The sequence below is a fragment of the Carcharhinus amblyrhynchos genome, chromosome 29, assembly GCF_965287045.1.
Source record: "Carcharhinus amblyrhynchos chromosome 29, sCarAmb.v2.hapA, whole genome shotgun sequence".
Classification (NCBI taxonomy): Eukaryota; Metazoa; Chordata; class Chondrichthyes; order Carcharhiniformes; family Carcharhinidae; genus Carcharhinus; species Carcharhinus amblyrhynchos.
In genome coordinates this window covers 1,530,954-1,547,059 of record NC_137352.1, presented here as the reverse complement: position 1 = coordinate 1,547,059, position 16,106 = coordinate 1,530,954, and the positions used below count along the sequence as shown (strand labels likewise).

The 16,106-nt window shown below is 42.5% G+C and overlaps 2 protein-coding genes across 4 annotated transcripts in view; both read right to left on the bottom strand.

Moving 5' to 3' along the window:
- Positions 1-3,840: 3,840 nt before the first annotated feature.
- On the bottom strand, positions 3,841-11,151 carry c1qtnf5 (C1q and TNF related 5). Its single transcript, XM_080214588.1, has 3 exons — positions 10,533-11,151; positions 8,093-8,333; positions 3,841-4,557 (listed from the first exon to the last, which is right to left on the bottom strand). Exons 2-3 carry the CDS (start codon positions 8,304-8,306, stop codon positions 4,040-4,042), a joined length of 732 nt encoding a protein of 243 aa, XP_080070714.1. The 5' UTR covers positions 8,307-8,333; positions 10,533-11,151; the 3' UTR covers positions 3,841-4,039.
- Positions 11,152-11,272: 121 nt separating this feature from the next.
- The window catches only part of mfrp (membrane frizzled-related protein), a 54,269-nt gene continuing 49,435 nt past the window's right edge, over positions 11,273-16,106 (bottom strand). For all 3 annotated transcript variants that reach the window (XM_080214582.1, XM_080214581.1, XM_080214584.1), the window contains 2 exons: positions 14,992-15,119; positions 11,273-13,005 (listed from right to left, as the gene is read on the bottom strand). In XM_080214582.1, coding sequence (XP_080070708.1) covers positions 12,781-13,005; positions 14,992-15,119 — 353 coding nt within the window. In that variant the 3' untranslated portion in view covers positions 11,273-12,780. The remainder of the gene's footprint in view (positions 13,006-14,991; positions 15,120-16,106) is intronic.

Below are 16,106 nucleotides of genomic sequence, written 5' to 3'. Positions count from 1 at the left end.
CCTTTCACAATGATTGCAGTGTTTAGTTGAGTATAGAGCTTTAGGAAGGATCTTACTGACATACTTTCAGTCAGCACAGAATCCAACCCTCAATTTAGCAGTGGACCCAGTAGATTTAAATGAGGCAGTTCTGCTATGTGCTGCTTAGTGTAGCTGCCAGCAAAATTTTGTTATTCTCTATAATTCTATTGGAGAATATTGGCAAATTGAGGTTCTTCAGGAGTTACTTCCTCATTTGATTTGATTTATTATTGTCACATGTATTAGTATACAGTAAAAAGTATTGGTTCTTGCACATTATTCAGACAAAGCATACCGTTCATAGAGAAGGAAAGGAGACTTGGTTTGGAGATGTTTCAGCAGCTTGTGAATTTTCACGCTTGAGCAGGTTTTTGGCCGTGATACAGAAGGTTACAGAGATTGGGTGGAACAAGATCATGAAGAGTTTTGAACACAAGGATGAGAATTTTAAATTTAAGGTGTTGCTGGACTGGGAGCACAGGACTGGGGGGGTTTACAAGTCAAGTTCAGTAGAGGAACAGGCAGCAGTGTTTTGGTGAGTGAAAGTTTATGAGAAAGAGGTTTCAGCCTGGGGACAATTGAAATATCCAAATCTGGAGCTGACAACGACAGGGAATCACAGTTTCACAGTAGATGGAGGAACTGAGCTATCTGACAGAGGGGAAAACAGCTGCTACGCTCAGTTTGGGATCAAATGAAAACTGAAAGGTTCGGAATCTGAGGACAATAAGGAAGTCGAGACTAGGGAAAGGTGTTTTAACGGAGAGTGATTTTCCAAATGTTTAACTGGGGAAACTGGCTCATGATGTGGAGATGCCGGTGTTGGACTGGGGTAAACACAGTAAGAAGTCTGACAACACCAGGTTTAAGTCCAACCGATTTATTTGATAGTAAACTCGCAAGCTTTCGGGGTTTGCCCCTTCGTCAGGCAAAGGGGCAAACCCCTGAAAGCTTGTGAGTTTACTAACAAATAAATCGGTTGGACTTAAACCTGGTGTTGTCAGACTTCTTACTGTGAAACTGGCTCATCCAGGACTAGATATCAAACAAGCAGCTGACAACATAAATACATGATATTTTGTATATATTATTAAAGACAGTGGAGATAATAGTGAGGTGGAGTTGGATGTTATGAAGTATGGAACCTGATGTCATGTCCTCGTTGCTTTCAACAAGAGGCTGCAGGTAGATAAGGAAGAAAATGGTAAAAAATTGCAACATGCTGCTGTGCAGAGGGACCTGGGTGTCCTTGTGCATGAATCATAAAAAGTTGGTTTGCAGGTGCAGCAGGTAATTAAGAAGGCAAATGGAATTTTGTCCCTCATTGCTAGAGGGGTGGAGTTTAAAAACAGCGAGGTTATGTTCAGCTGTATAAGGTACTGGTGAGGCCACACCTGGAGTACTGTGTATAGTTTGGTCTCCTTACTTGAGAAAGGATATACTGGCACTAGAGGGTGAGCAGAGGAGATTCACTAGGTTGATCCTGGAGTTGAGAGGGTTGGCTTATGAGGAGAGACTGAGTAGACTGGGGCTATACTCATTGCAATTCAGAAGAATGAGGGGAGAGCTTATAGAAACATATAAAATTATAAAGGGAATAGATACGATAGAAGCAGGGAGGTTGTTTCCACTATCAGGTGAAACTGGAACTAGGGAGCCACCTTGTTGAATGTTTTTAAGGCAAGGATAGATAAATGTTTGATCAGTAAAGAAACTAAAGGTTATGGTGAGCAGGCAGGTAAGTGGAACTGAATCCACGAAAACATCAGCCATGATCTTATTGAATGGCGGAGCAGGCTCAAGGAGCCAGATGGCCTACTCCTGCTCCTAGCTCTTATGTTCTAAAAGGTGGCCAAGGAAGATACTTAGGGTCTTGAGATGTCAAGGTGTGGGAATGTTGAAGATGCTTTGGCTTTTTTTTATTCATTCACTGGACATGAGCATTGCTGGCTGGTGAGCATTTATGGGAGGGAATTCCAGGATGTTGACGCAGCAGCTGTGAAGCAATGGCAATATATTTCCAAGTCAGGATGGTGAGGGCTTGGAGGGGAATTGCAGGTGGTGGTGTTCCCCATGCTTCTGCTGCCCTTGTCCTCCTAGATGAAAGTGGTTGTGGATTTGGTTGAGGTCTGATAGAAGTCTACAAGATTATGAGAGGCATGGACAGAATGGATAGTCAGAAGCTTTCCCCCAGGGTGGAAGAGTCAATTACTAGGGGGCACAGGTTTAAGGTGCGAGGGGCAAGATTTAAAGGAAATGTACGAGGCAGATTTTTTACACAGAGGGTGGTGGGGTGCCTGGAACTCGCTGCTGGGGAAGGTAATGGAAGCAGATACGGTAATGGCTTTTAAGGGGCATCTTGACAAATATATGAATAGGATGGGAATAGAGGGATATGATCCCTGGAAGGGTAGGGGATTTTAGTTAAGTCAGGCAGCATGGATGTTGCAGGCTTGGAGGGCCGAAGGGCTGTTCCTGTGCTGTAATTTTCTTTGTGCTTTGGAAGGTGCTGTCTAAGGAACTTTGGTGCATTTTGTAGGTGGTACACACTGCTGCTACCGAGCATCAGTGATCGAGGGAGTGGATGTTTGTGGATGTGGTGCCAATCAAGCAGGCTGCTTTGTCCTGGTTGGTGTCAATCTCCTTGAGTGTTGTTGGAGCTGCACCCATCCAGGCAAATGGAGAATATTCCATTATCTCCTGACTTGTGCCTTGTGCCTTGTAGATAGTGAACAGCCTTTGGGGAGTCAGGAGGTAAGTTACTTGCTGCAGTACTCCTAGCCTCTGCATTCAAATAGGTAAGAGTGGACATGAGGAGGGCAGTCAATCATGGAGGTGGATGAAGAATCAGTGTAACACAGTCAGTCACCAAGGATGTTGCTTGCGGTGTTCATTTCAATGCTGTGACAGGGTTAAAATCCTGATTGGAATGTTTCAAACATCGAGTTGTAAGAAAGATGACCATGAATTTGGGAGGCAATGATATATCCAAGCACTGGAAATAAGGAAGTGGGAATTGGAGACAGCAGTTGCAAACAGTGATAAAATGTTGGGTTACTGGGAAGGGAAGAATTAAAGCAGAGTTGAAAGGAAGGGAACAGTACCCGAGAAAAGTGAACCATTTATGGTATCAGTTAGTATTGGAATCATAAAGTTAGGGAATTGGAATAGTTTGGAATAAGAATGTTTGATTTTTGTGAAGAGTTACAGCTTTGTGGCAGCGTGAATCTGTGGCTCTGCAGATGCACTGACCTGTAGTTGCACACTCATTGGCTGCAGGAGTCACCATGATTCCACTTTATTAAATTCCATTGTTATTTTGACATGTCAACTTGCTTTGTGTTAGGTTTTGGAGCCAGGTCATCTTTCCCTCCACACTCAGCTGATCGATGTCTTCACACCTGCACACTACCACTCCATATTTACTCAACCCAGACCAGGATTCACACCATCCAACTTTGCTGAGTTATGTGGTTAAGATTATAGTTCAGTGCAGGCTTCCTCCCTGGCAGTGTCTATATTGGTGAACTGGATAGGAATACAGTGCGGCTCCATGTCGACAGATTGACAAGTGGGACTAAAGGGAAAGGGTGCCTTTACAGCCTGGCCTTACAGACCCCTAATTTAGGGGAGACTGAGTCTGAAGGTCCAGTGAGCACCTCCTCCTGTCATTTTAATAACTGCACTGACTCTGCACCATGACTGCCTCTCGGAGAAAGCTGGAAGGGATAGAGGTTATAATGTAACTGATCTTCATATAGAGCTTGGCTGCTGAGTGTAATATCAGAGCCAACACACATTGTTAGACAAGGCAGTGGGTGAGAACAAATAGGCTTCATTTATAAACAGATATTGGGTTTGGTTTACATTTTAGAAAAGCTGGACAGATGCTAACCCTTAGGCTGCGGAAACGTGAGCAATAATACAGTGAATCGTGAACAATGCCATGTGTTTAAAGTTCATTTTGATGTAAAATACAATCCATACATGATACAGCAATGAAGAGAAATAATGGAGATTATATCTGTAATTGAGCATTTTGCCAGTCAGAATAGACTAAAAAGCCAGTGAAAGTGCTATCTGTCTTTGTACTGGAGTAAATCCCATTGTAGTCCCCCACTGTTACTTGCACCCACACCTGGTCTGTGGGGTCCAGGCGTATAAGGGCTCCACCTGAGAGTGAGACAGGTTTCGGCCAGTTGCCGTGGTATTGGAAGAAGGATGAGATGGAAACGTTATTCTTCATGATGTCGAACTGCAGGCTGGTTTTGTAAACAGTGGAATGAACCACAAAGTAATAGATGCCTGGGATCTCACAGGTGAACTTTCCTGTCAGTGGGTTGTAGTGTCTCTGATCGTTGTGTATGACCACATCGAACTGGATAGCCTCATCAAGCAGGGGAGAGGTGTGACTCTTGGAGCGCTTGGCACTAAATGCTGAGTTGTAGCTCATCATGCCATCCCCTTTAACTCCCTTCTCACCTGCTGGACCAGGCAGCCCTGCAACACCCTGCTCCCCCATAGGCCCAGGTAAACCTGAAAAGCAAAATCATATTTTAGATTCTTGCAATTAAAATCCTCTGTTTCTTTCCCTACCCTAGAAAAGAGAGCAACGACGCAGTAGTTGCAACAATGCCCTACCTCACTTAGAACCAAAATCATACCCCGGTACAGGAGACTGAAGATGGTTTCTTGACTGGGACTGTATTAGATTCTATCCTCATAACAAGGTGTTTACAGAAACAGTCATTAAGTCGAATTCATGTTTATTTTTCACAGGATTGTCTTCCAAACCTTCATTTAACACTGGAAAATCTTAGCAGGTCTGGCAGCATCTGTAGGAAGAGAAAAGAGTTGACATTTCAAGTCTGGATGACCCTTTGTCAGCTCTTTTCTCTCCTTACAGATGCTGCCAGAACTGTTGAGATTTTCCAGCATTTTCTCTTTTGGTTTCAGATTCCAGCATCCACAGTAATTTGCTTTTATCCTTCATTTAACACTATCAGTTTATTATTTTATTCTTTTCTGCCTCATACATTTATCTAGCTTCCCTCTACCATCTCTGCTATTCTCCATGTCTACTCCATGTGGCAGCAAGTTCCACATTCTAACCATTCAGTGGGAAAAACGTTTTTCTGAATTCTTTGTTCAACATATTAGTGTCAATCTTGGAGTGAGGTTTCCTGCTTCCTGTCTCCTCAGAAGTGGAAACATTTTCTAATGTCTCAGGCATTAGGGTGAATCATAGAATTTGACATTGCGTTAGGATAATATTCAGCTCATTGTGATTCGTAACTAAATCAGTTAGTCTATCAACTGTGGCTTCATATCAGGATATCTGATACAAGGAAATGTACAAAATATTTACACAGTTTTAGTGATCACCATGTGGACTGATGCTGCTCTGTAACTTAATCAATAATTCAGTCTAGAGGTCTAAAGCACAGAAAAAGGCCCTTCAGTCCGTCGCATCTGTGCCAGTCAAAGACAAACCACTCAACTATTCTAGTCCCAGTTTCTAGCACTTGGCATCACAAGTGCACATTAAACTATTTCTTAAATGTTATGAGGGCCTCTGCCTCCACCATTTCAGGCAGCAAGTTCCAGACTCCCACCACCCTCTGGGAGAAATTTTTTTCCTCAAATCACCTTTGAACCTCCTGCTCTTTACCTTAAATCTATGCTCCCTGGGCAGTAACCTCTCCACCAAGAGGAAATGTTGCTTCCTGTCTACTCTATCAATGCCCCACGTAATTTTATACATCCCAAACATTCCCCACAGTTTCCCTTATTCCAAGGAAAACAACTCTGGTCTTTCCAATCTCTCTTCATAAATAAAACTCTCCAGCCCAGGCAACATCCTGGTAAATCTTCTCTGCACCCTTTCCAATGCTATCGCATCCCTCCTTTAATGTAGATTCCAGACATCATAAACTAAAACATCCAATCAACACACAGTTAAGACTAAGCCTCATCACACTCAGCATTTCAACTCCTTTGAATGGTTCAGAAGGTAAATATGCCGCTTGAGGTAGCACAGAACAGGAAGGAGCAGGTTTCTGAACTGGGTCAAACCAGGATTATGAAAATTGCCCTCAGTGTTCACTAGCTAAGGGCAGGGAGAGTGAGTCAGTGTCAGCTGATCCTTGCTGAAAAATTTACTGATGTGGATGCTGGACGTAGACCAGGATTGGGTTTGGCCATGGAGCTGTTCCCTATCAAATAGCAGAAAGACAAAATCTCCCAATCAGCAGGTCAGTCAGCATCTGTAACGAGGAAAGATGGCTTCGAGCTCTAGGGTGAGGCAGTGAATGAGCAACTGAAGCCTGCAGAACCCTGATGCCAACCGAAAGCGGCAACTTCAGCAAAGGGAAGGAAACACTAGGCTTCCCAATGCTGAGAGTCTGCAGCTGCCTTTGTAAACAGACGCAAGTGCAAATCCTGGGAAGGGTCCAAATAGACTGTATGGGGCATCATTTCAAAAAAAAACAGTAGGGACTTTTGATCAAAGTAATATAAATCATGACCAGGGGTGTACTCTAACTTACTTTAAAAGAAAACAAATAAATTGATTTAGTTATCCGGATCACTGCTCCTAGGCCCCAGACATCTCTCCCCACCTCCCCTTCCACTGCCAGATGAATATAATTAAAAACAGAATTGAATAATAAGCAACTAAACTGTTACTGAAAACGGTGAACATTCTCTTAAAGGGGCATCGCTATCATAGGGAGAACAAGTGTTCTTTTTGTCTACGGGAGGCAGTTGTGATCAGTCCATCTACCTAGTTTTGACATAGTTTATATTACTGTGCTCTGATATATGAAGAAAATAAAAGTTTCAAGCTCTAAGACAGTGTCTCAGACAGAAGCACCTTGATGGCATGGGCTCAGACAAAGGAATGCAGCATTTGGAGAATGTCTCTGTAACAGGGGTCACTTGCAAATCAAAATGCTGGGAACAAATTGACCAAGATAAGAAACACACCGACCTGAATTCTCCTGTCCCGCCTGCCATGGGGATTGTAGTGGGTGGGGGAGCAAACTGTTGACTTTGGGCGGGATTTTCTGGTTTTTGTGGCGAGCGGCCAGAAAATGGTTTTGTGTCTGACGGATGACTGAATGTTACACCCTGTCTTGCAGTCATGTCTCTAACCTGGGAGGAATACACTGGGGAGGAAGGATAGGGAGTAGATTCCAACCCTCTGAAAACACACATCAAAACTGACGTAGAACATAGAACACTACAGCACAAACAGGCCTTTCGGCCCACAAGTTGCGCTGATCATATCCATACCTACCAGACCATAGAACTATCTGTAACTCCCGATCCCACTAAATCCCATGTACTCATCCAGAAGTCTTTTAAAAGACCCCAGCGAGTTCACCTCTACCACCACCAACGGCAGCCGATTTCACTCACTCACCACCCTCTGAGTGAAAAACTTACCCCTAACATCTCCTGTGTACCTGCTCCCCAGCACCTTAAACCTGTGTCCCCTCGTAGCAACCATTTCAGCCCTGGGAAATAGCCGCCGAGAATCCACCCTATCTATGCCTCTCAACATTTTATAAACCTCTATCAGGTCACCTCTCAACCTTCGTCTCTCCAGGGAGAAGAGACCTAGCTCCCTCAACCTATCTTCATAAGGCATGCCTCCCAATCCAGGCAACATCCTTGTAAATCTCCTCTGCACTCTCTCAACAGCTTCCACATCCTTCCTGTAGTGAGGCGACCAGAACTGCGCACAGTAACAAGTGACCGCAACAACTCACTTGTGAGACAATTTCAGTGTTCGCTTTATTCTCCCCTCTCTCTTCACATGATCCCTCGTGGAATCCAGGGATTACGACAAGAGTTTGCAGGCAATTCAGCCATAGGAGCATCACAGATTAGTCAGTACTCAACCTAATTGCACTTCATGATAAATTCTATCTAGTGTGAAGTTATTTGATTGAAAATTATTTATTAGTTTCAGTTTGGTCATATTTTTAACATAATGCATGTTTATATCAGTGAGATCTGAGACCAGCGCTTAGGAGAAGCAGGAAAATTATTACATGATCCTTACCTTGTATTCCCGCATCGCCCTTTTGTCCTGGTACTCCAGGCATTCCATCCCTCCCATTTCTCCCATCCCGCCCCGCCAGCCCTGGATATCCATTACGTCCCGGAGTTCCTGGAATTCCTGGATGACCATTACAAAATCCAGAAAAGTTGTTGTCGCTAATGTTGGCCGAGGCACTTGACAGCAACAAGAGAAACACAACAATAACACAAGTCATCCCGAGGCTTAGGGAGGGACTCCGACCCTGTCGAGGAGAAAGGAATCACTGGTTATGGCCCAGCTGGAGAATTGTTTCTAATTCTGGGCGGACTCTTCAGGAAGGATTTCAAGACTTTGTAAGGTGTAGAGGAAGTTTACTAAAATAGTATCGAGCGTGATAGGTGGCACAGTAGCACATTGGTTAGCACAGCTGCCTCATTGCACTGGGGACCTGTGTTCGATTCCAGCCTTGGGTCACTGTTTGTGCACATTTCCCCGTGTCTGCATGGGTTTCATCCATGTGCTCCAGTTTCCTCATACAGTCCAAATATGTGTGGGTTAGGTGGATTGGCCATGTTAAATCGCCCCTTAGTGTCCCAAGATGCGTAGGTTAGAGGGATTAGCAGGGTAAATTAAGGGATTGGAGCAGTGGGGATGGGCCTGGGTAAGATGCTATATCGGAGAGTCTGTGCATGGTCTCCTTCTACAGCGTAGGGATTCTATGAGGGACTTCAGTTTCATAGAAAGACTTGAAAAACTGGATTGTTTTCCTTAAAGCAGAGAGAAGATTAAGATAAATTTTGACAGGTATGCCAAATGATAAGAGGTTTACTGTGGGGAGAGGATTGATCAAAGGTGACAGATTTGAGGTAATTGGAAAAGAACTGCAGGGAAGGTAAGGAGGAATATTTTTCAACATCAATTGTTATCAGGAATGCACTGTCTGAAATGGCAGTGAAAGCAGATTCATTATTAAAGGAAAGGAAATTGGATAAACATTTGAAGGGGTAGTTTACAGGGCATATTATGTGGGATTGATTGGAAAGTCCTTTCAAAGAGTTGACACAGATACAATGGCCTTTTTCTTTGGCACAAATATGATTTTATTTCAATTCAGGCTTATTCAGGTTTATTTTGAGAGTGAGGGGTGTCTGTATGAAGTAAATCCTCCTTTACATTTCTCAAGCTGACAGTCAGAGGATATCAGCGAGAAATAAACTGAAAGCTCATACTTGGTGCCATTGAGGGAGGGGGCAGATTGTTTGCGATCAGTCTTTGGAAAGAGAATTTTCTCTTCCACTGTCCTCTGTCTCACCCCATAGGATACCACTCAAAATTACCAGCATGAGAAAAGATTTTGGAAGTAAACCAAACTGCTGACGCAGGATACCAAACAAGAAACTTAACCGGGAGATTGAGTGTTAGTTGCAGATGAAGGGATGTCCTGTGAATGGAGCTGTTTGCAGCCTCTGGCTCAGCTTCTCATTTGGGTCTCACTGGCATGAAACTGTCTTGTCATCTATCTCTGTGACCCAGGCGTTGGTGACAAGCCTTTCTGCTTGGTTGGAAATCTTTTGTGACTCTTTCATTGTCTTTCCAGATGTAATGATGATCCATGGACACCTCAGACAGCCTGTCCCTTTCCTGCCCTCTGGCTGTAGCCAACTGTCCAGTCAGTGGGAGAGGTACTCACTACTTTTGAGAAAGTGCTGGTTGGACTCTGGGCATTCAGAAGAGTGGTTGTCAGGACAATGCTGTACACAGGTAATTATGTCATGCATTTTATTCTCCAGTAACATTGCAATGCACATTTAAGGGATTATCAAACAATATGTAATGAAAGCCATACCCCTTTAATTTTAAAAAGTGTCGGCCGAGTTCTGAGCTCCCCTTTTACAGTTCTGTAGTGTTTATGATGTCTCATGACCAAGCAATCTCACTTCCGTGCTATAAACCCAAACTGACCTCAAAATAAAAAAACAAATGTCCTGCTGCCAGAACAAAGGTTCACAAAAAAATTAATAAATAATTTACACATCTCTCTACAAATAATAGTGAATATCTCTGACAGACAGCCCCGTCACACACTGATATTTTGGTCAGCATTACCTTTACTCGAGAAGCTAAAGTAATTTTTGAAAAATCCTTCAAGAAGCTAGACCCCGTTTAATTCCCTAATTTGCTGAATGAATTGAGAGGCCGTGTTTCACATTTGCTCCCCACTCCCAAATCATTAATTACTGTCAAATAAACTAGAATTACAGGGTTGGAGTTCTAAGGAACAATTAAAAGCTCTCAGACTGCAGCCGCTACATCCTCAGAATTATGTTTTGAACCTGACCCATAGCAGAGATTCTTGGAGTGTTTACAGGAAGTGCTCAGATTGTTAGTAAGTTTTTAAGTTCCATTCTTCATATATCTTGGAGAACTAGGATTCGCAGTTCAAACAACTTTAAAAACTTACCACAAAGATGAAATATTTTCTACTTTTACAAGAAGTGAATCTGTGAGAGGTGGTGACAGCTCTTTGGTACTGGCAGCTCGTTTAAGTGCGTCTTTCTGCAGCCCCTCAGTCTCCTGATCAGGCGCTGCACCACTCAGCTCAGCTCAAAGGGAATGAGAAAACTCTTACTGGCTCTGATTCCAAGAGGAAATGGTTGGTGTGCTCAAAAGCAAAACCAGGAACAGCAGGATGAGAAAAGACACAAGGAATGGGAATAAAATGAGGGAAGACAGAAAATGGGAACAGCGTGACTAACAATACTGGGACTTGGAACAGATCGAGCAAAACAAACCAATTGTTACAAAAACAGTCTATTTTTCAAAGAAAAGTTTTTGAGAGTAATAAATATTAACTAAAACAAAACAGATGTTTAATGGTGTTATATAATCTCTATACCACTGTGATATTAATGCTCAATTCACTCCTGGACGTGACAATCTAATTTCAGCACGTAACAGTCAAACATGGAGGGAGTGCTGCATTGCCTGAAGTGTGAGTATGTAGATAAAATCAAACCAATACCCCAACTCCAGTGACTCACATTAATGCTAAAGACATTAAAGATCAGGGAATCCTCAGGCACCTAATGTTCAACATTCATCCCTCATTCAACATCAGTGTTCACTCAAACCAAATGATATGAAACATCTCCAGGGGATGTGAAAGGCAGTAAGTACATAAATACAAGTTTCCTCATACACTAGAGCTCACCAAAAATAGATTTATTTCAGAAAGTATTTTACTGCTGTATTTATTTCTGTATGTAAACTAAATTAGTCATTATAAAGCTATACAAGATACAGATAATTTGCACTAAACGGATAATAATGCAGTGTTGCCAACCTTTTGCTTTACTATTTCCTCAATTTTCTTCCTTTCTCTCTTCTCTTCTTGAATTACCCAAATAGTAATCCAAATCACCACTTTTCAAGTGTGTGGCCCTCAACACTGAGTTTAACAGTCTGCCCGGCTGTGGTGGTATCACAAGGCAACCAAACAGAGTCCCTGCCAAGAAGTTACCAAGGTAATTTCTAGTACCAGTCATTGGGTAGTGATCAGCAAAAGGGACCATGGCTGATTTCTTACCCTTTCCAGCACAATAAAACTGAAGTCAATTCATGAATATCAGCTGTCTTAGCTGAGCCACTTTAATTGTATGCAGGCATCAAACCCAGAAGTCTGGTCATCTGCGTGATTCCATATCATACCAGATATCTTGTTCTTCAATTAGACTTTGGGGAAATTGCTTGCAGACTTCACACTGGGGCTATTTTACCTTAATTCATCCATCAGAAGACCAATTGGACTGGTTGTGACTTTAGTTTTAAACATCATCCAAGTTCAAAACTGGATAGGATGTGAAATCGGTGCTCCACCACACTTTGCTGGAGAAAGTGAATATGGTTGCCAACTTTGATTATATGTATTCCTGGAGGTGTTATGACATGACTTGTCCCCTTGTTTCAGCCAACACATCCACCCTTGTGATGTACGTCTTCCTGCCCCAATTGGAAAGCAAAAAGACTCATTACCCAATTGGATGATTCTTGACTGTCAATGTCTGTTTTCAATATTTCTATATCTGGGAAAGAGAAATGTTCAAAGATTTATTTAAGTGTCCTTATGATTCTGGCAGTGCCCTGGAAATTGATCTCCAATTCCTGGAATCTCCATGCCAATCTTGGATGGTTGGCAACCCTATGGTGAAGCTAAGATTACCCCAGTGAGTCAGTCCACCCAGGCTTACATCAACATGTTATAGTAACAGTGATCTCATTTACCAGGACCTTGGAAACACACAATATCACCATAACTACAAAACACGTCCACATTTGTGATAAATTAGAACGGCTGCCACTCAGCCATAGTTTGCATTGCTTCAATAAAATTGTGTATTCTGTAATGTGAGTGTTCCAGTGTTGGGACCTTGACATCCAAATCTCAGATTGGTCCATTTACAGGTGCAGGGTCAACCGGCAGTTCTGTTGTATCTTTAAATCTGAGTTCCATCATCACAGCTTTAGAATGAAGAATAAAACTTCATGTGAGGACCTATAAAAATTCTAATTCTTCACTTTTACTAAGAAATGCAATGTTTTAGTGAGGTTTGTGCTCTCCTAGAAGCTGCCATAAGTGTGCTGCAATTATTGCTTCAGTTGTTAATGGGAGTGGGAGCTGCAGCTATATATTGGATCAAAGAGTTAGTTCTCTATGGTCTCATACATTCAATGGGATCATCAGAGTCTGGGAATAGGTTACAGTTGAAAGGCCACATTATGCCCAGCGATTCAAGTGAGTGCTGGCACTGTTTCTCAGCAGACTGGCAGAGGGACTGGCAGGGTGGAACTACCCCACCATCTCTTGTGCACTTGGGTACAAAGATGCTGCAGGTCAGTAGGCGGAGATTCTCATAGCAAGCCAGTTCAGTCAGAAGCTGTTGAAATGAAAGGATGAAGTTAGCTTTGGGACATCCAGACATGAAAGAAATAGTCAAAACTGTTAGCACTGAAACTTTTTTGGACCAAATCAAACACCCAACCATTCAGCAGAATACCAAGAGTGCAAATAATATCTGATCACAGGGCTGTCAGTAACAGGCACCATGACAAAAGTAGCAGGAAATGTATCATTATCCTCGCTCTAAATAAATCGCTGTTCTGGACCAGGATCTTACCATTTCTTCAAATCCACAAGACAAATAGTTATTAAATCTGTACACCTTAGACTATTCCCACTTTCCTACTCTGACCCACTGTTTATTGGAACTTTAAAACTATAGAAAACCTCAAATCCCTCAGTATCAGTCCCGACTTCTAATCTATACCACCCAAAACTTGGCATCCCTTGAATACTTGTAATACTAATAATAATTAGAATTAAATGGGAACAGCATGATTGGGAAATTTGCAGATGACATAAAAATTGGCCGTGGAGTTGATAGTGAAGAGATAGCTGTCAACTCCAAAATGTTTGGTTTGGTTGACTGAGCAGAGATGTGGCAAATAGAATTCAATCTGGAAAAGTGTGAGGCAATACACCTGGGAAGGGCAAACAAAGCAAGAGAATGTTCAGTAAGTCTGAAGATATTGAGAGGGGTTGAGGGAGTGAGATATCTTGGAGTTTATGTTCACGGATGCCTGAAGGTGCAGGACATGTGGACAAGGTGGTTAAGAAAGTTTATGGGATTATTTTCTTTATTTGATGAGGTATTGAATACAAAAGCAGGGATGGAATGATGGAACTGGATAAAATGCTGGTTAGACCATAGCTGGAGTTTTGTGTACAGTTCTGGTCACCACGTTACAGGAAAGACATCATTGCTCTGCAGAGAGATTTACAAGAATGTTGTCAGGGCATGAAAATTGCAGCAATGAGGAGAGATTGGAGAGGCTGGGATTGTTTTCCTTAGAACAGAGGCGGCTAAGAGGTGACCTAATCACAGATTAAACAGGGTGGACTGGAGAGACTTGGTTTTGCTAGCTGAAGAGTCAAATAGCAGGAGGCATAGACTGAAGGTGATTGGTAGAAGGATTACGTGGGACAGGAGGAAAAGCTCTTATCACACCAAGGGTGGTGAGTGTCTGGAATTCACTGCCTGAATTCTCTGCACTGAAGGTGGAGTTTCACTGAGGGAAGGATTTCACTGAGGGAGAGGGTTTCACTGAAGGAGGGGCTTCCACTGAGGAAGGGGGTTTCACTGAGGGAGGGGGTTTCACTGAGGGAGGGGGTTTCTCTGCACTGAGGGAGGGTTTCACTGAGGGAGGGGGTTTCTCTGCACTGAGGGAGGGTTTCACTGAGGGAGGGGGTTTCTCTGCACTGAGGGAGGGGTAGGTTGAGGGGCATCAGTCCAGAGCGCAATAATGCAGGTGTGTAGCTGGAAGAATATTTTGGAGATTTGTTTGATTGCTTTTGTGTATTAGGAAATATTTATGCAGATATTCCAACAGAAGACCAACTAATTGGAATTCGGCTACAACGAAAATCTACTGTATATTGAAGGTGTGGGATAATCTTTATATATTCCATTTCCTTAAGGTAATAGAACTGTAGCTAAATCTGTTACTGGGTATGTGACAATAGAAATCGCTAACAGCTCATTGCTCACAGTGCAATTTAACTGCAGGATATTTATTTCCTATTGTTAGGCTTCTCAAGTGGACTTTGTCCAACACAAACCCATAGCACCCAAGCTTTTGTGTCACCGCAGAAACCTTGTGCTGTCAGGACTAATGCAATCCTAGATACCCAGTGTATGTGTATCCAACATGTTCTGGGAGTTGATACCAACAGAACAGTTGAGTTTGAATCAGGTTCAAAATTATTAAATATATTAATAGATATTAAACCACTCATACAAATGTTTCACACTGAGAAACAGCAGTAAGCTGTGGTATCGCCAGGTACAGCTCAGCCCTCTCACCTTGTAGTCCTTCAGGCTGGAAATAGAACTTCTCTGATCCGGAATTCCAAGCCAGATGTTGGGGAAAGAAGTCTCATTATAACTGAGGCCTCGACACATCTCCACCTCAACCTTCTCACAATCAGTTTCTGGGAAACAAGAACAAAATTTTCATGACATGATCTGGGTAAATTAGAGTTTTCACAGATTGTGGGGCAGCTTCACAATCTTTGCGTCTAACCTCTTCTTCCTTGTCCAAAGGTGCTGAGAGTGGTTATGAGTCATTGACCATAAAAGTTACCCAGGCTCACTCACTCTGTGCTCAATTTACTGGGGTGGCATATTTTGTTACAACTGGGAACATTGTCATGCTGGAATAACCTTCTGACACTTCCTAGATCCAAATAAGAGGAATGGCTGCTTAGGCTTAGTGCCAGAGGACACTTCAGTTGGTTCTGAATGTTCCAATTTCAATCCTCAAAGAGGAACAATCAACTTCAATAGAAGGAGCAACACTCTTAAAGCTTGTGATTCCAAATAAACATGTTGGACTTGAACCTGGTGTTATGAGACTTCTTACTGTTCAATAGAAGAACAGAGATGGCAGTAAAGGGTATTTGGTGAGTGGGGTGAGGTCCCCAACTTTTAGATCAAAATGAGTAAAAGATCCACTGAAACAGTAAGCTAAGTGTGTGCCAGTAGATATAGCCAAGTTTACAAAAAGAGTAAATAAAACTGATGGTTCTGCATCTAAATGTTCACAGCATTTACAATAAAGCCAGTTCAAATAATCAGTTCAAAGAGGAATTCATATGTATGTATGACCGCCTGATAACCATTAGAGACCTGGCTACAAGGAAACCAATGCTGGGACCTGAATGTCAAAGGGTATGTGATATTCAAGAAGAAGAGGAAGCTGGGAAAAGGTGGTGGGGTAGCTCCATTAATTAAAGGGGACATTAGTACTATAGTGAGGGATGGCCTTAGCTAAAGATCAAGACATATAATCAGTTTGGGTGAACTAAGAAACCTGGTGAGAGTTGTTCATAGGCCACCAAACAGCAGTGATGTAAATCACAGTATAAATCAGGACAATAGAATTGCATATAATGGGATAATGAGTAATCATGGGGATT